The sequence below is a fragment of the Anoplopoma fimbria genome, chromosome 19, assembly GCF_027596085.1.
Source record: "Anoplopoma fimbria isolate UVic2021 breed Golden Eagle Sablefish chromosome 19, Afim_UVic_2022, whole genome shotgun sequence".
In the NCBI taxonomy this organism is placed as follows: domain Eukaryota; kingdom Metazoa; phylum Chordata; class Actinopteri; order Perciformes; family Anoplopomatidae; genus Anoplopoma; species Anoplopoma fimbria.
Genome location: NC_072467.1, coordinates 27,664,082 through 27,684,081, shown reverse-complemented (window position 1 = coordinate 27,684,081; position 20,000 = coordinate 27,664,082). Strand labels below are relative to the sequence as shown.

Below are 20,000 nucleotides of genomic sequence, written 5' to 3'. Positions count from 1 at the left end.
TTTTTGGGCATTTTGATTTTTATTTCATTTACAACTTTAACCAGGTGTTTAAAAACTGTGACTGTAATTCAGGAGGAAATACATTTCCCTCAAAAACGTGATTGAGAGTGAAGTTTAGTTGATTGGAAAAAGAGATGTGAAATAATAATACTACTAATTATAATAATAGTTCCAGGCCATGTCATCACTCCTGGTTTTCCATCATACTTTTATAAATACTATACTTTTATACTTTTGACAATTTGCCTTCAAACAGGTATTAAAATTCCCTCTATGTATGTGTTTTGAATTATTTTTTAAGTGTTTTAAAAGAGTTCAGGTTAAACGGTGATAATCTTCGTTTGACAAGAAACTATCAAATTTAAATCTTGTATTTAACATCCATTAAATTAGTACTGCCCTTAAGTGCTTTTCATTTAGATAAAACCAAATGGAAACATGAATCATGATTGTTGTCGTCCAGGATGTGTGACCAGCTTACATTTTGTGTATTTTATTGAATAGTTGATGGATCCACAGCGTCTGGACTCAATGGTTCTCAGGAATCAGACCATTCAGTTACAGCGATGTTACTGTGATGGTGGAGTTTCACAGCTCTCACGGTGAAGAATGGAGTAAATGTTTCACTGACTGGATGACCTGTTGGAAAACAAAACGTAGCTGAAGTCTGTAGATTCAGATGAGAGCTGGTGAAGTCTGTCGGGATTCAGAGGGTTTCTGATCGCGTAGTCGTTCATCTCATCTTGATGAATCTGGATGAATTTGATGAATCTGGTTTGATGAATCTGGTTTGTCCTCAGCAGTTGTTGGGTGTCTTCACGCAAACTCTGCTGTCAAATCATTGTGGGGTTTTTTTTTTAAAGAAAGAAATCCAGTTTAGATAAATATAGAGTTTATTATCTTCAGCATGATTAACAGTCCTTGAGTTGGATTTGAGACATGTGCTTATCACAGAAAATACGGACAAAATAAATGAAAACACATAGAAGGTACAGTATATACGGGCCGACACCCTCACACACTCTATGTTGGGAATAAAAGGTTTGTTTGTGCTGGATCAGAAGCCGCTGCAGCTCAAAGCTTGCCCTCTAGGTGGCAGCACAGCTCTAGAGTTGTTTGAATGCAGTTTACCTCGCTCATGAAGCTTAAAAGCAGCATTTCCCCGACAGCAGGACTCTAACGGGACATAAAGTGTGTGCTATTTAACAGGGTATCCACGTAACGGAGGAAGAACTATTTATAGACAACATAAAATACAGAGAACAGATGGAGGAAAAAGAGAACGTGATTAGCAAACAACAGGAGAAATGTCACGTTTCACAGATTCACGTTTGAGCTTGTTGGGCTCAGATACAACGGATAGCTTGAACAAAAAAAAGGTGCTTTGATATTCCTAAAGAAGAACAAAAACACAGACGATGGGAAGTCAAGGTAGCCAAACTAGCTGAGGGATGCTGCACGGGGAATAAGAATTCACAGAGCATCCATACATTAAAAGAAGTGCTGCAGCATCCCAGATCCTGTTTTAATAGTCCGGTCCAGCAGCTGTGCGATCCGTCCCCGCCGACTGGTCTTCAGCTCAACCACAGAGCTGCAGGGTTCCTTTCTCCGGACGGCGTCCTGTTGATGACGAGAGCTGAGGAGCGGAAGCAGCCAGAGCGTCCTTAAGGATCTAAAGGAGGTGAGCGTTGGGTCAGAAGCTGCTGATCCGATACCCGTGCACGATGCCCTCTTTCTGCGGCGCCTCCTCCGGCGACGTCGAGGAGGTTTGCCCGTCCTCCAGGTCCGTGTCGGCGCCGCACTCAGCCATCAGAGGCTGACCGCGGCACTTTATCTCCCTCTGGTACCGCGCCATCAGCGAGGCGTACACGCATCCGTAAGTCGCCGCCACCACCATCATGACGCACACGGTGCCGCAAATCACGCCCGCGACTATTTGCGTGCCGTGTGCCCGGCGGACGCTGACGGGCCGGTAGCGCTGGCGGACGCAGTCGTCGTTGCTGCTGATGCGTCCGGACGGGCAGGGAGGCCGGGTGGCGAAACCCGGGCGCCCTCTTTGGTCGGACTCTGCAGGCAGTGGCTGAACATCTCTGCTGGAACGCTGCGGATGTCCCTGCCCTTCAGATCCCCCGGGACACTGCACCGCATGGCGTCCACCTGCCCATCTGTAAAAACAGAGTGAGAGAGGAGGGAGAAAGAAACAGGGAGGGGATGGAGAGAGACGGAGGTCGTTATATTCTTAGATGTCTTTACTCGGCACGCATCCGCCCTGCAGAGCGGAGATTAATTGCTTCGATTAGACGGCTTTTGAAGCTCAGACTCAAAATACTAAAGGGATTCGCTGCGGTGCGTTCTGAAAGACGACTGCCAAACTTCAGACTATTTGAGATTTTTGGAGAGGCCCCCTGCTCACCCCTGTAAATCAACCACTCCATCCAGTGCTTGAAGTCTCTCAGCTTGCAGTCGCACTCCCAGGGGTTTCCTGCCAGCTGGAGCTGCTGGAGCCCCACCAGGGGCTCGAAGGTGACTCTGTCCAGGGCCACCAGCTGGTTGCTGGCCAAGGACAACCAGGCGAGTCTCTGTAGCCCATCAAGGAGGCCTTTGGGCAGCCACAGGAGGCCGTTTGAGGACAAGTCGAGCCCTCGCAGTCGCCAAAGGCCCCTGAAAGTGTCCTTGCTTAGGCCGACGTACCCTTGACTTCCATTTAAGCCCTCCAGCGCCACTGTGCTGTTGTTGGGGTCGGAGGTCACCAGGCGCACCCCGAGGTAGTTAGCAGAGAGATTGAGCCTTCGCAGGCCACCCAGGCTGGAGAAAGCTCCGGGCTGCAGGGCGGAGAAGCGGTTCTGGGACAGATCCAGGAGCTCCAGGCTGCTGAGGTTGGACAGCTCATTCGTGCCCAGGGAGGAGAGGTTGTTCTGGGGCAGGCGGAGGATCAGGGAGTCCTGGTCCAGCAGTGCCAGGATGGGCGTCAGAGAGAGGAGGCCGACAGCAGAGCAGTCGGTGGTGTTACCGTAGCAGGTGCAGACACCGGGACAGCCGTGGACCGAGCCCAGCAGTCCCAGTAGAGCCAACACCAGACTGGACAGGACTGCACCCACTGGAGGAACAAACAGATGTTTAAACAAACTCTGAGCTTTGGAGTCACAACAACACTGCAACACCAACAACTGAAGACAGCCAAAGATAAACCTTCTTAAAAAACGGTCCTAGACTCAGGGTCTATCCGGACTCACCCAGACTCTCCTGGTGACCTCGTCCATGCCGGTCCAGGTTCTTCATGTCTGTCACATTGACTCTACTGAGGCTTCAGGCTCTCATCCAGATGTTTTCTCTCTCTGCTGGTTCACACCAACGTCCAGCTGTGGAGAACGTCCTGGAGAAAGAAGAGGGACACAGCAGAGCAGTTGCTGTCACGCTTTTCTTTTAATGAAAGAATCTCAAAAAATATATATTTAGAAAAGAGTCATACTTGTTTTTGTGACCAGGACATTTTAGTTAACACTATTTATACAGTATAGCTCAGAGGGCCTCACAATTTGTACAACATCTGACACTTTCTGTCCTTAGACCCTTGATTCTGTAAAACATAAAATCCTCCAAAAAAGCTTTTGGCAGGGAGTTCGGCACTTTTTTTTGCAACCAGAAGGGACAAGAGGAATAAGCTAAGTGCAACCAAACGCTTAAAACATTTCCAGACCGAACAACGCCGTGGTATCGACCTGTCAATCACAGAAACCCCGCCGCATTTTCTCATAGACGTCTATACAACCAGAGGAGTCGCCCCCTGATGGACACTAGAGAGAATGCAGCTTTAACACTTTTCAAATCAGTGTTTTGTTACGTCAAACAAATTCGTCTAAAGTCAGTTTTTATGTTCAGGCTTTTTCTTTTTTTCTTTGCAAACACTTTCATTTCATGTTCATTCAACACTTGAAGCGTTGCAGAAGTAATCTTACATTATATGTGAGAAACGAGAAGAAGAAAAGGACTCCTCCCTCGTACTTGGTTTACTATGAAGGATAATCCTTAGTGAGCTATGTTTGGATTCACTTTGCTCTCCTCTCGTTCACACGTCTTTACTCTCATTCGTCTCGTTGGAGGCAAATAAAAGATTAACTCGTTTGCACTTTCCATCTGCTCCGGGGATTCAGACCGACGGTTCTCTGTTCACCAACCGGTTTCTCAAAACCTCTCAGCCGCCACGAAGAGTGCAACTCGATATGCCAGATTAAGTGCTTCAACACAACATCAACAGCTTAGTCTGTGGCAGAGCTGATCTACACTATATTGGCATAACAGGCCGGGTTGTCCTCAATCCTCTTCATTCTTTGCCTTTTCTCGCTCTCAGAGAGAGAACACACAAGCTTCATGGTGAAGTGAAATAATCCTCTGTTTTCATCCAACCACACCGGAGGAAAAGTCAATGCAAACTTCTGTCTTCTTAACGCCCACTCTCTGTGTAGGCTGCAGATTAACTACAGCATCAGCATTGTTTCACACACAGGATCAAGTGAAATGTTGTGTTTTGATGATTCCCGCGTTTTTAAATCTCTCGTTTCCCTACGTCTTCATCTCTTCGGCAGTTTGCGATAAATCTGCAGAAGTAAAGAAAGCGTGTCGTCACTCCATCACCGTCTGTAGCCGCTACTAAGAGCCAAAGAAACGCCGCCTCAAGGTCCTTCTTTTGTTGCGGGTCTTTCTTTTGTTAAGTCGGCACAAAGACGCCAGTCGCTCCACTGCGGACGGCGTGAAGCAGAGATGGTGCCTTCAGGACAAGACCGACATTACAAAACAGGAGGAAATACAATGCAGGTAGCAGAGGGAGATAATGGGAGGACATGTGGAGAGGCTCCAGGGGGAACGTTTGACGTCACGCCACATCGTCAGGAGACAAAACATTAAAGTGCAAAGTCAGAGCCTTAGTTGTCAGATGATAATCACAAGTAAATCTTCTACATGTGTAGAGAAGATAAGGACTTTTCTCTGCAGAAAAACAACAACATTGGTTGTTTGTTTGTTTGTTTCCTGACATGAAGCAACCAATGAGGAGGCAGCGAGACATTCTGATACAACCGCACAACGTCCCAAGGAAGAGGTTGGCTGGATGGATGCTGTGAAAGAAAGTGAAAGTAATACATATCTACAGGCTTAGAAAGTCAGAGTCAGCTTATAAGAGGATGAGCAGAGCTTCTATCAGAGGATCATATGGAGAAGATGACCTCTGACCCCCTCTGGCTGTTTTGATGGTTGCAACAACAGATGGACATTGAATTGTGAAGGATTTACAGAAAAAATTAATTTTGTCTTGATTAAATCCTGCAGACGGAGCCGAACGATAGAAAAGTCTAAGTCTAGAGACTTTAACAACATTAAAATCACTCCACACACTCACACGCTCACACAAACACTCAAACTCTCAGAGAGCTGCACGCAGAGGTACCAAACAAAAGCAAACGTAGAGGTTGGCGTGTCGTCTTCTGTTTATCAAGCTGAGGTTGCTCCTGGCTGCTCCGGTTCTATTCACATGTCCCCTCCTCAGTCTTTCGTCTCATTCGTCTCTGCACTACTCGACGTGACTGGCGTCTTTTTTTAAAGACTCCACGGAGATCACCGAGGCCGACGGCTGTAGGTCGAGGACGGTCACATTCACCGAAACTCAAGCTTTACCTACTATTGGTTTTCTGGGACAGACAGAATCACGCATAACAATTTGTTGTATTTTAGGGCGCAGGAGATTCTTTCAACTAGAGTAACTTATAAAATGTAACTTTAAAGATGAACGTGAACGCCTCCCAAATCTCTGTTATGCATCGAACAACCCTGCGTGTAAGCCATGCTGATTGGCTGATCCCACTTCCTGTCAGTAGATGGGTTTTGAGTTTGCATCTATGCAGAATTTTTGATAGTACTACCACGTTTTTGATAGTCTGTAACATTTTACTCTGAACAAGAAGGATGCTGGTGCAAATGACAGAGGAGCTTGCACAGAAAATCCCTCCACGTAATTTGTGATAGAAAATAAAAAGAATTGAAAAATGACAGCTTAGAAAATCCCTCCACATATCTTAAAGAGAATCTTAAATTTGTGATATTTATAGAGTTGGACAACAATTAGACTCCGCCCACACAGCAGCAACAGCAGGTTGCAGATTAAAAGCATGGTTTCAATCCCTGAGTGGAACAGACTGTTTGGGAGTCCAGATGTCGTTGGAACAACCACTCGCTCTGTTTCTGCTGTCGTCATCACACATCTGCTGTTTTGTTGAGACTTTAATTTAAAACAGTTTCTCGGTAATTAAAGTCAATAAACAGTAGAATGTGTTAAGCACACAATGTTAGCTGAGAATAGCTGATAGCGTCATTACCAGTGAGCTACTCGAGCAAGAAACAGAACATCTGTTGGTGTTTCTGCCTGCCTCGACAAAACACGTTCAATTTATTTCCTTTTTTTAAACTCTGAACTGATCAATTAATCTCTGATCAATCTGATTGTTTGCGTCTTTCAAGCATAAGTAGCTGTCAGCTAGCTAACAGATAGCTAACAGATAGCTAAATGCTGTTGGCAACTTTTTCAGATCTTCAGTTTGATTCAGGTTGAGTGTCTTTGGCTGGTTCTGTCTTTGGTTCGTCCATATTGGTGCTTATTCTCACATTGTAGCCGTGTTGGTTTGGTGAGATGATGCATTATGGGAACTAGATACCAGACTCCAAAATGGTGCCCATTTACAACTAAATGTCTAGCTTTGTGGTTGGCTTCCCTCATTGTGCGTTCCACTACCCTAACCCTGCTCAGTAGTGTTTCCACCCGCACATGGGGATTCACATAAACACAAATTGTGTGTTACATGTGTTTCATAATGGGGCTTTATGGGTAAATGCTTTGGCCGTAGTGCCGTTGTCCATGGGGAACATGTGGGTGAGATATTCAGCCATACAGTTGTGGATGTTTGTTGTGATTGTCTCCTCTTTGCATCAAATGCTCCACTAACTGACAACGAGTGAATCAAACCTTCAGGCTCAACAACATCCCAGACTTTTTGTTCTTCATGCAGAGCAGTTGTGGATTATTATCTCGATTTAAAGCTCAGCTGTTAAGATCGTGTGGTGAAGTCCTGTCGATGTGATGTTCTCCGCCTCGTCCGCAGTGCATCGCTCCGGTTCTCTGTTCTCCTAACGTGGCGTCCTGTTAGCTGCTTAATGGCCTCTGACAGTCAGCCTCCCTCCTCACCCTCCTCACCCCCCCCCCCCGTGGCAGCACTTTTCCTCCAAACAGCCTGAGAACGAAGCAGCCGAGCGTTCGGTCCAAAAGGGCCGAGAGCACAAACACACTGCAGCATCCACGCTGAGGCGGGACGAGCGAGGGGAAACCACAGAGAGAGAGTAAACAACGGGCTCACCCCCACATGCTTATACTCTCTCTCTATTAAAAGAGACGGAGACCACAACACCGACAGACCAAAGGATCCCTGTGGACATCTCATTTCACAACCACAGGAGTCACTCTGGGGTTTGATCCCATTCAGCCCACAGAGCATCAGTTAGGTCCAACACTGATGTCCAAACAACGTCCGGAGGTGTTGGATGTGGGGGTCAGGGTTCTGTTCAGAAAGCATTTCTCTATGGAGCTGACTTTGTGTGTTGAAACAGTAAAAGAGACAAACTCTCTCTACAGCAGGCTGCTCTCACACACTGTGTGGAGGTAACAAACGTAATTCAGTTTGTATGTAATCCACGTAACCACGACCAGGAAGTACGAAGAGCAACATCGTCCAAGTTGACACAGTTCGTATCCTGTGTGAAACCAAAAGTCAACATTGACTTGTGGTCACGTAACTTCCGTACTTACGCAACAACACATCCTTAATTATTTTAACCAAAATCACCATCTTTTCTTCAACCTATCTGAGTTGATTTCTGTCTACAGTTAGAAGTTTATTAGAAAAGACTGTATGCATGTAAAGAGCGTTAAATTCACACGTGTTGTTGGACTTTTGTTGGAAAAAACGCACTGAAATGAGGAACTTTCTCTAGACGAGGATATGTTGTCTATCGTGTCAAATATTGTAGAAAACTAACAGTTATCTATTTTCATAATAAGTTAATCTTTAAAGTAATTTTCAAGCAAATGTTGAACTGTTGTTTGGACAGATTATTACATCTGAAGGCGTCACCTCTTTCTCCGGGAAACAAATGTTTTTTTATAATTTTTCTAACATTTTGTACATAAAACAATCCATCAATTTATTAATCGTGAACGTAAACAAAATTTATTGGCAATAAAAAAAAAAAAATCATTAGTTTCAGGTCCAGTATTCTGTAGCATTTAGACTTCATTTTAACTATTCAGGCTCCAAATGGGGAAAATCTGAAAAACATTAAGCAGTGTACTTACTTCTGGCCACACAGCGAACATGCACACACACACTTATAGGACACACACACACTTATAGGACACACACACACTGCCTCACTATAAAACACACACATGCATGATGCCTTGTATCCAGTATCTAAACACACACACACACACACACACACACACGCCGCTCACCATCTGCTCTGCTGCTTCAGCCTCCAAACTGAACTGAAGCTGGTCCGTCTCTAAACCACGATCTGGGTTTGTCTTTCTGATCCGAGTCCAGAAAACCAGAACCTGGTCTTCAAGGACAGAAACCAGAACCTGAAAGCCTCTTGAAACCACAGAACCAGGATCTGGACTTTAGTTTTATTCCGGATCAAACGCCTCTCGTCTTCGTCGTCCTCCTCCTCCTCTCCGTCCTCATCGCTGCTCTCTCAGCTCCCTCTGATCGTCTCTGAGCTCCTGACCAACACACACCCAGCCTGCTGACAGAGAGAGAGAGAGAGAGAGAGGGAGAGAGAGAGAGAGAGAGAGGAGAGAGAGAGAGAGAGAGCAGCCACATGCTGTAGCTAATGGTGTGTGTGTGTGTTGTACTGAGTGTGTAATGTGCATTAAAGCAGAGTTTGACATAAATAGTAACAGCAGAGTGTTGCAGCTGCAGGCTGAGTTCTGAATGAATGAATGGAGAGAGAGAGAGAGAGAGAGAGAGAGAGAGAGGGAGAGGGAGAGAGACAATGAGAGAGAGCCGGAAAGAGAGAGAGACAGATAGATGGATGGATGGATGGATGGATGGATGGATGGATGGATAGAGAGAGAGAGAGAGAGACAGACAGAGAGAGATGGAGAGAGAGAGACAGAGAGGGAGAGACAATGAGAGAGAGCCGGAAAGAGAGAGAGACAGATAGATAGATAGATGGGGAGAGAGAGAGAGACAGACAGAGAGAGAGAGACAGACAGAGAGAGATGGAAAGAGAGAGAGAGAGACACACAGAAGGAGAGCTGGAGAGCATCCTCCGTTAACGTTAGCTGTTAGCTCAGTTATTTAGCAGAACTGTGCTAACGTTAACTAGCTCTCCTCCTGACGACGTGAACACGGATCAATAGTTCTCATCGTAGCGTAATCAGAGAAATGTTGGACTGTCTCTGGACCGGGGGGGTACTGACGGAAAGAAATCAGCACCACCACGTTTTCAGAATTTTGCCGACGAGGTTTTGGCCTCTACCAGAGACGTATACAGGGTCACTAGGTCACTCCTCCTCAGTCCAAATATGGTCATTACTGTTAATTGGCTGAACAAAAACAACAACATTGCGACGGCCGTAAACCAAGATGGCGACGGCCAAATCGTCAAACTCAAGGCTTCGACGTCACGATGACTACGTCCACTTCTTATTTACAGTCTTTGGTTTTTCCCTCATATGTGCTGCCACCCAGTGGTTCACTTGTACCACTACAGCTTGTTTTTAGCTCAGTTTGAACTGTGTAACTGTGTAAACTATTCTTTAAAATCACACCCAAACACTTCGACTCCTCACATGACTGCGTTATCTTATGATCCTTTTTTATTACCATAACTTTTTGTTGTATTTAAACTCTGGTCAACAGTGAGTTGGTCGAAAAATAATTGGGGATTCAAGCGCAAAATACACTAAAATATTTCAGAGTTTGTCAGGATTCAGAAAACAACTGCAGAGACAAAGAGAAGTATCAAAATCACAGGAAGTGAAGTAGAAACAAAACGATGATTCAGACCTGTGAGCGAACACGTAGAGAGCATCAAACTTAGAAAAAGAAACGCCCAGCAGTGTAAACAGTGCTGCTAGAAAATTGGACCATAAAATTTTAATGTCCTCCGGGTCGCTCTCAGTTCTGCAGCTTTCACGGTTTTTATTTCCACAATGACTCTGTCTGACAATAAAAATGCAGATTTCGTCCCCGTGAACGCCTCGTGCACGCCGTGAAACGAGATTCTGACGTGATGTCAACGTTGGAACAAACGTGCGGGATGCGTTTTGTCTCCCGCCGTGCACTCGCTGAGACTGCAGACTGCAGCAGAACCGGTGCAGCTGCAGCGCTGAAGGGCGGCGATAAGGACGCTGCTGACAGCGAGAGGAGGAACCCAAAAAAACAAAAAACATGAAATCAAAGAGCCGAGCAAAGCCGCAGACCACTGAGTCTGCAGAGAGGCTATTTTAAAAAGAAAGAAGAGGAGGGATGACTTGAGAGGTTTAGAGACCCAGAGGTCACAAACATCCTGCTGAACACCGAGATCTGAACTCCATCCTGAAAACCCTGCTTCTCTCTGATCTTTACTTAGAGGGAACTTATACATAAAGTTATAAATCAGCTGTTATGTTAACGTTTTCTTCTTTCTAAATAACATCTCTTAGTAAAGAACCTTTCTACAAAATAAAAGCATCGTTCACACATGTAGAGTCGTCCTCTCACACGTCTGGAGCAGCAGATTATGATCTTCTGAACCGTAGTGTACATGGAAATGACAAAGGAAATAAATACAGTTTATGACCATCTGTTGAGAGATTAATTCAAAACTAAATTATTTTCATGGTTATAAATGCATTCAGTCCCCAGACCAGTCATCATGACTAGATTGTGCTTTTAAACTGAAAATATCTTTCATATAAAATATATTAAATGTATGTTTAATTTACGGTCTGTAGTTTAATTTACAGTCTGTAGTTTAATTTAACATTTTGAGATGTTCAGACATGATGCACCGCAGAACGTTCTTCAGCGCCGGAAGCAAAATTCACCGAAAATGACAAAATCTAATCTAAAAGATTTTACAGCTGTTTTTCCAATAACACCAGTACACAAGAGACACGTCGCCTAGTATCACCCATCTGTGTGTGTGTGTGTGTGTGTGTGTGTGTGTGTGTGTGTGTGTGTGTGTGTGTGTGTGTGTGTGTGTGTGTGTGTGTGTGTGTGTGGAGAACAGTTTTCATTATTGAAGTGACAGAAAGCAGTGGGACGTGTTATGTTGGTCTGAGTGGAAACGAGCCTCACTGGTCCTCTTATCGCCGCGGCAACAGAGAGACGAGCTGCCGTGGACGAGGCCTCCGGCTCGGACCGACCGTTTGTTCCTCAGAGGACACACAGCGGGGCTTTAAAACGCTCTGGTAGAATGAACCTACAATCAGGTGTAACTGGATTCTTTAAAGGTTATTTGAGAGTTTAATAAATGTCAAAGCGACGAATGGTTCAGTGTTTGTTTTTGACAAATATGATAAAACTTGACTCATCCAGAGGGAAATAGTTGTGCAGAGGTTGCAGAACAAAGTAGGAAAGAGTGCAAACGTTAGCCTCATAAAGCTGCAGTCTATCATAAGGTCAGTGCTGTAGACGGCGAGCTAGCACTAAGGCTAACGTTAGCAGTTTACTGTATATCAAAGCATTTCTTACACCTTTGCATGTTTTCTGAAAGGTGATAAAAAAAAAAAGACATGACCCTCCAAACCTTTTGTTTACTAAGTTGCTGAGCAGCTGTGATTGGATCGTTTTTTTTCAGGGGCGGGGCTTCTGTTTGATGGTAGCAGAGGTGGAAGAAGCACTCTTCAATTATATATTTTAATAAAGTAAACGTAGCGATACCGCTCTGTAAGAATATTATAAGTAAAAGTACAAAAGCATCAACAGCAAAAATATACTTCAAGTTGTAAAGTACTTGTTGAACATTCATTATGCAACACAGGGAGGCACAACGCAATTCAGTTTCAGCCCGTTTGTAACACAACAAACACATGACAAACAAAACACAAACAGTAGTTCATTCCCGTAGCACATTTTATGAATTAGCATCATAAGGAATGTAAACAGCCGCAACAAAACACAATATGGCCGACATCTTCACATTCAAAATTCAACATGAGGAAGTCATTGTCCATCAAATGACTCTGTTTGAGCACCAAGCATCATGATGTGAACACAGAGTCCACCTCCTCTCGTCCCTCCGGAGTCCTGCTGTCTGTCAGTACTCGAGACAGTAGAAGTACCTGCACTTAAGTACCGTACTGGAGTAAATGTACTTAGTTACTTTCCACCACTGGATGGTTGTGAGTAAAAACCATCTCCACGTTGTTTGTCATCTTTCTCTAAACTCTCGCTTTGTACTTCACTGTGATGCTCAGAGTAATAAAGCTGCTCACACACACACACACACACACACACACACACACACACACACACACACACACACACACACCTTCAGGCTGCTCAGTGTTTACATCCCTTCATTAGCGTCGGGACAGGACAGAGGTGAACGCAGGGTCGAATTGATTTCCTGTCCTCCTCCTCCTCCAAACGGTTCGGCTCTGCAGAGTCCGTCTCCTTCTGTCTTTAATGCTTGTTTATCTGTGTGTGTCTGTCTGTGTGTGTGTGTGTGTGTGTGTGTGTGTGTGTGTGTGTGTGTGTGTGTGTGTGTGTGTGTGTGTGTGTGTGTGTGTGTGTGTGTGTGTGTGTGTGTGTCTGTGTTTTCTATTTTTAGCTATCGGGCTGCAGATGTCCTTGGATTTGCTTGAAAAGAGGTTCTGGGCCATCGCCAAGCAGGTGAGCAGAGGACCGTCACCTTAACCTTAACATACATCACTCTCTTATCTCTTTGACCTCTTTGACCTCAACCAGAACACAGCAGAGAGCTGCAGAGACGATGTAGTTCTGTAGTTCTGTAGTTCTGTAGTCCAACAGGAAGTTAGCATCACTGGTTCCCTCCACAAACATGGTTTTGGATTATTGCAGAAAATATTCTCGTTTTTGATACTTACCTGAGGTCACACCACACCTCCGAAGTTCTTCTTATTGGGGGTCAAACTGTCCCCAGACCTTGATTGAGACCCTGGGCCCAAATATTTGAGTTCCTCAAAAGGTTCCTAGTCCTTCGGGAAAGTTCCTGCAGTCGAAAAGGGACTTTAGTTCCGTTTCATCACTACTGCTGTTTCCAGGTTTTGTTCTATTGCCATCTGAACATCATTGGAACAGACATCAGGCAGCAACCTCCAGTTCTGCAGAGTGAAGTCAAAGCTTCATGTGTTAAAGCTGCATTCTCTCTCCTGTCCACCAGGGGGCGACTCCTCTGGTTGTATAGAAGTCTATGAGAAAATGACTCTACTTCTCTCTTGATTTATTCCCTCAGTAAACATTGTAAACATGAGTTTATGGTCTCAATCTCTAGTTTCAAGTCTTCTTCAATACAGCATGATGTTCATTTAGTAAATGATGCTCCATTTAGAGTCAAACAGACCATAAAGCAGGGGATGCTTTAGGGCGGGGCTACACACTGATTGACAGGTCGACACCAGAGACGTATACGGCGATCTGCAGTCAGACTGCAGTTAAACAAAACGAAGTGAAACACTGACTTTCCAAATACAAACACAAGATTTTTTACTCTGTGACCGTCCAATAATAATCCTCTGGAATCAGAAGGTCATTTATGTAATTTAAATGTTCCCTCATTAGGGAGCAGAGTCCGTTAATTGTGAGCTTTAAGTCCCTTTGACTTTTCTTATTAAGATTAAAGAGGAATGTTCACAGAATGAGATTCAAACAGAACGATCCGACTCTTTGGAGACCAAAGTAAAGATAAACGTTCTCAAGCTCTGTTTTTATATTATTTAATTAAAGTGGCCTCTTTTTAATCTTTACAACTAAGAAAAGCTCAGACATTAAATGAAATCAACAATCTGATTCTAGATAAAAACTAGTTTTTCCCAGCGTTAACATTTAATAGTTTTATGATGTTAATATGCTCATGTTAGCATGTTAGCATGCTACATTTAGCACTCAGCTCAAAGTCTCTGTTCGGACTCTTCAGTCCTCCAGAGGTCAGAACTGCAGGTTGAGGGGTCAAAGGTCATCAGAATTAAATTAAAGGTTCTGCATCTTTGTAGGAAAACCTCCTGATTACAGTGATGACATTTAATATTATTTCATCTTTATTATTTTATATCTTGTGGTCAAACGGTGGATAAATACATTTCATTTTCTGTAATTTCTTCACAATAAAAGTCCACTGTTGCTTTAGCTGCTTATTCATCCTCCCTTAAGTTTCAGTCGACATGTTTTATTAATAAGTAGCCGCCCACAAAACTAAGCTATTTTATTTCCCTATTAACTTTTGACAATAAAAGAACCTTGTTTCCCTTGTTTTCTCCTTGCAGTATTTTTTTAGACTTGTTTTATTGAAGAATAGCTGCTAACAAAGCTACGCTAACTCGGTGATGAACACATTCATTTTCTGAGTTTTTCACAGTTTTTTTTGCTGCCTTCTCTTCTCTTCCATACAGTTTAAGTTGAATTGAAGCTTGCAATTTGTCAAACACATTTTCCTATATTTTCTTCACAATAAAAGTCCCCTGTTATTTATCTTATTTAGAAGCTTTTATTTTTGATGCAGCAGCCACAGGTTGTCCTCCTTTCTTCTCTTTGAGAAAGGTGACGGAGACCTACATCTGATACATGTTCTCGATTGTGTCCACATGTTGTCCTAACCTCTCTGAGACCAGAACTCAAAACCTCGGGTTGTGGTCTGGCTGATCTGATACAAAGCCAGTTTTCCAAACAAACATTGAAAAAAAAAGAAGCTTTGCTGCTGTTTTGAATCAGTTTATGAACTTCAAAGTCATTGTATTTATTTTAATGTGTAGTTAAATAATATTCTACTGTTTTTTTTCCTCCTCATCTTCCTCGACTCCTCGTGTTGCCTCCAGCCCAGCGACACAGACGTGAGTAAACGCTGATTATTGATTATTGATTTAAAGCTTGTGTGATATTCACAGTGTTGCTCATATATTTTAAGTGTCATAGTCGTCACTATTTCATCCTTATTTGTATTTCAACTGTGTGTCTTCAATAGAATGAAACCATCCAAAAACACGTCACACCACATTGTAACATTAAAAGACATCTTCATCTTGTGTGTGTTGACCTTTGACCCTCACACCTTCTCTCTCTCTCTCAGTGTTCAGCCATCGAAGGCGTGTGTCCTCTCAGCTGTGAGAGCGCTGTAAGTGATCCCTCTGTCTGCTCATCACCAAACATCACTTCTTTTATTTTGAAAAACTAACTAACTTTCCCTCCTGCTCAGGATCTGAACTGTTTCCTGGTCGACAACAACGGATTCATCGTGCTGTCCAAAGAGAGGAACGATGTGAGAACTCACACTCCTCACGACATTTACATAAAATATCTCTGTTTGGTTTGGGTCACATTCTGTCTAATATATATATATATATATATATATATATATTATGTATATATATATATATATACTATAGTATAGTATATATATTTATATTAAATTATATATATTATATTATATATACTAGATATATATGTGTGTATATATGTATGTGTGTATATGTGTATATATATATCTTATATATATGTGTAATACTATATACTATATATTATATAATATATATAGTATTATATTATCTTATGTTATATATATATATACTAGATATATATGTAGCTATATATATATATTATTATGTTATGTTATATATACTATATTTATGTATATATATATATTTGTATAGAGAGAGAGAGTTAAATATATAGAAAGATGGATTGATAGATAGATAGATAGATTTATTTATATATATATAGTATATTATATAAACTATATATGTATGTTATGTATATAGAGAGATATATATCTAGTATATATATATATATATATATATATATATATATATATATATATATATATATATGTGTGTGTATATAAATATATATAAACAAATATATATAGGAGAGAGAGAGAAAAAGAGATGCATATATAGAAAGATGGATAAACAGATTTATATATATATATATATATATACACATATATATATGAGCACTATATTTATTTTTAGTAAATCACAGTGAGATAATTGTTAAAAGTCGAGTAAAGTAAATTTGATTGAAATGAGAACGGCTCCATGTGAAAAATGAGTTCAAAGATTATTTTTGATTATTTCTCATATTGGGGATGAAAAGTCAGATTAGTGAAAACATAAGAAAACCTCCAGATGAAGTTCTTTAAATCCTTTGTTGATTAAATGGAGCTCTTGGGTTTAACCTCCTCTGAGTCAGGCTGAGGGGTTCTTGAGTCAGGAGGAGTTTTGATTCGTCAGGAGGCTCATGAACAACATCTGGATGACTCACAGGTTCTGATGACAGTTCTGGTTTTAATCTGTGTGAGCGGCGCATTAACGTTGAAATATGGCAGCTGCTGCATCTGATGACCTTATCTGACTGTGGGCGGGGCTTAAGCCGAGCGTCATGTGGCAGCTATGATCCGTCTGGAAAAAGTGACTCAAATATGGGACTGTTTTCTGACATTCAGTCCGCCACATTCAATTACCCAAAAATATTACAGAAACTTAAATACACTAAATTCTTTTTTTACTTATCTCATAATCATGAATATGTAAATATAAAAAAAATACAAAGTAATTATTTTTTATTGGGAATTTCTTTTATTAAAAATTGTATTTATTTATTATGTTTAACTATAAATGTAGTTCTATCATTTTGACTTTTTTTAATTTTGCAAAATTTTACATATCTCAATTAATAATAATAAAATAATGATATAATAAAAAATAAATAATAATACAATTATATTCACAAAGTTAATCCAAGTCAAGTTTTGATTGAGTGTCACGCAATATTTATTTATATTTTAAAATATTTTTCGTATTTTTTTCTTGGCCTAAACAGGCTTCCGTACACTGCCGGTATCATTTTGAGGACCTTCATGGTGTCTTTGGTTGTGTGGAGACGAGCTGCCATCCATCTGACAGCTGCTCGTTAGCGCAGGATTAACTCTGTTAGGAGCCATATTACTGAGGATTAATGCATAAACACACACACACACACACACACACACACACACACACACACACACACACACACACACACACACACACACACACACACACATATACGCCACACATCTCCTCCTCAGATGTTTACTTCTACATCTTGAATATTTCCCTCTGTGGAGCCTCTACTTGTAGTTCGGTTGAGGACTTGTTAGCAGGAATCGAACCTGTGATGTTTGCGTCCCTGATCGGTCACCGTGACTGCGAGGTCGCCAGATGTTTATCAGCATCAGCAGCAGATGTGCGGAGGCCTGATGAGGTTTAGCCGTGACATCTGTGAGGCTGTTATGTAACAGCGAGGAGGTCTGAGCTGTACACAGTGAAGGTCTCAGTGACTCCAGTCTGGACTCCAAACTGGGAGCTGAGTGTGGTTTAATAAATACCAGTACTTCATCTGATAACCATCATGTGAATGCCACGTCGTAGTCGTCTCCTCATTCAAATTATTTTTACACAAACACTCGTATTCACATTTTTATTTCCTGAACTATTTTTCACATTTTTATTTCCTGAAATATTTATTTCACATTTTTATTTCCTGAAATATTTATTTCATAATTTATTTTCTGAAATATTTATTTCACATTTTTATTTCCTGAAATATTTATTTCATAATTTATTTCCTGAAATATTTATTTATTTCCTGAAATATTTATTTCACATTTTTATTTCCTGAAATATTTATTTCGCAAGGAATCATGATGGTATTGTTATAGTGTTAGGAGTATTATTTTAAAAGATATTATGAAACTAAAAATGAGTTTCTATGAATGAAAATTATGTTTTTATTATTGCTTTGCCTTTTATTATATATTTTATTATTATAAGGCCACAGCTAAAAGGTTTCATCCCTCGTCAATCTGAACATTATAACCTCCATTAAGGAAGAATTTATATATAGTGTTTTTATTAGACTGCATTAGCTTCGGATAGGTTTAGTTTAGTTTAGTTTATTTGCACAATTGAAAAAGATAAAAAAAAAACATAACATAGATAAATAATATAACAGTGCAGGAAGAGGCAGAAAGCCCACTGGGCTTATTTGAAGCCTCCACCTACATAATATCTTTGTAAATAACATCTAACATAAACAAAACGAGTTATTAAACGGGTAGTAATGTTTTGATATTGCTGAAGTAAAGGGAAGATAACTCCTCCACGCCGTTAACCTTCCAGCAGGACTCGTCTCCCTGCAGCAGCTCGTTTGTTTCTATTTGCATGTCTGCTGCGTTCCCACTGGCCTTACTAAGCAGATATTATGATAAACTGCTTCCTGGAGGTTTTTCTGCTGAGCTCCGGACTTTCACAGGATGGTTTTTTGGGGTTTTTTGTGGAAACACCCAGAATCCTCCCCGCGGCGCTGAAGCCGGTGTGGTGTGAAGGTGCAGCTCGTGGTGCGATGCAGGGCGAAGTAAATATTTAATCAGTCGGGGAAATGAAGTCGGTGCTGACGAAAAGAAATGAGTCCCAGTGAGGAAACATCTGTAAACTATGGTGTCCAATAATGTTTAACTGGTTCTGAACCAGTCTCAGTTTAGTCCTGATCCTCTATAGACCTCCATCAGTAAACAGACCATCAGAGAGAAGATCGTCTGTTTCTATAAAGTTATTCTTAAAGCTCCTCATCGGATTCTGGAGAAACCAGATGAAATCATGAAGGTTCACCAGAAACTCCTTCAGACCAGACTCCAGCAGAGACCAGTCCACCACTCTGGTGCTCAGAGACACTACCACTTACGTCCACAGGGGGCGCCAGAATCAACACACAATGAAAGTCCCTCATAGTAATGTTACAACAGTACATTTAACATTCTGCATTTAAAATCATACTCAATTGAAAATAAATATTAACAACTAAATTTACTTAAAGTATGAGCAGTAAAAGTACTTGTTCTGCAGTGAAATGGACTCTGGTGCTCGGAAACACTACCACTTTCGTCCACAGGGGCCGCCAGAATCAACACAAAATAAAAGTTGATTGTAGTACATTACATTACATTACAGTCATTTAGCAGACGCTTTTATCCAAAGCGACTTACAATAAGTGTATTCAACATAGGTATGCAAGAGAACTACTAGTCACCAGAAGTCATAAGTGCATCTCCTTTCTTAAACAAGCATCAAAGAGCAGAAACCAGAGCAAAAGTATAGTGCAGAGGCAGATTACTACGAAAACAATAAGTGCAACAGACTAATACGGATACAATAAGTGCTACGAGGAAGGCTCAGCTAGTAGCTTTGTTACTTTAAATAACTACTATATTATTATTACCATTCTACCGTGGTAAACATGAGCGTGACAGGAATTGAAGCTCAGAGTTTGACTCACTGGGAGCTGAACATCGGTGGTTTAATGATTCAACGTTCTTTTATCAGAACTGAAGCTGTGTTTCTGCTGCAGGAGTCCAAACTCTGGTTCTCCTTGTTTGCTTCCTCCCAGCGCGTTGGGCCTTCTGTCGTCAGGTAGACAGAGGGGTTCGGTTTCAGCATCCGACCGCTAACACTCAACCTGCAGCTCCTCCGAGGCTGCTGGGAAACTCCCGGTCCGTCCTGAAGATGAAGTGTTGGCAGAGAGCAGCTTGTAAACGCGAACAGAGCTGCTGAGACAAAACGCTCTGAATAATTCAGGGACTGTGGTGCTGCTGAGGGCCGGACTCACTGCAGACCTCAGAAAACCACTTCAGCTCTCAGTTTAACGCTCTGCACCGCCTGGTTCTGCTCCTGATGGAACCTCTCCGTGTTCTAGTCA

The 20,000-nt window shown here is 41.9% G+C and overlaps 2 protein-coding genes across 2 annotated transcripts in view; one reads left to right on the top strand and one right to left on the bottom strand.

Moving 5' to 3' along the window:
* Positions 1-20,000, top strand: part of LOC129108643 (voltage-dependent calcium channel subunit alpha-2/delta-4-like) — a 59,221-nt gene that overhangs the window by 32,303 nt on the left and 6,918 nt on the right. Inside the window, exons 29-32 of the mRNA XM_054620519.1 lie at positions 12,865-12,926; positions 15,086-15,100; positions 15,337-15,381; positions 15,463-15,525. Coding sequence (XP_054476494.1) covers positions 12,865-12,926; positions 15,086-15,100; positions 15,337-15,381; positions 15,463-15,525 — 185 coding nt within the window. The remainder of the gene's footprint in view (positions 1-12,864; positions 12,927-15,085; positions 15,101-15,336; positions 15,382-15,462; positions 15,526-20,000) is intronic.
* Positions 912-8,780, bottom strand: LOC129107970 (leucine-rich repeat and transmembrane domain-containing protein 2-like). The gene is given in 5 exon segments (XM_054619587.1): positions 912-2,046; positions 2,049-2,165; positions 2,414-3,097; positions 3,234-3,373; positions 8,552-8,780. Coding segments are annotated over 4 exon segments (1,200 nt in total). The 5' UTR covers positions 3,280-3,373; positions 8,552-8,780; the 3' UTR covers positions 912-1,693.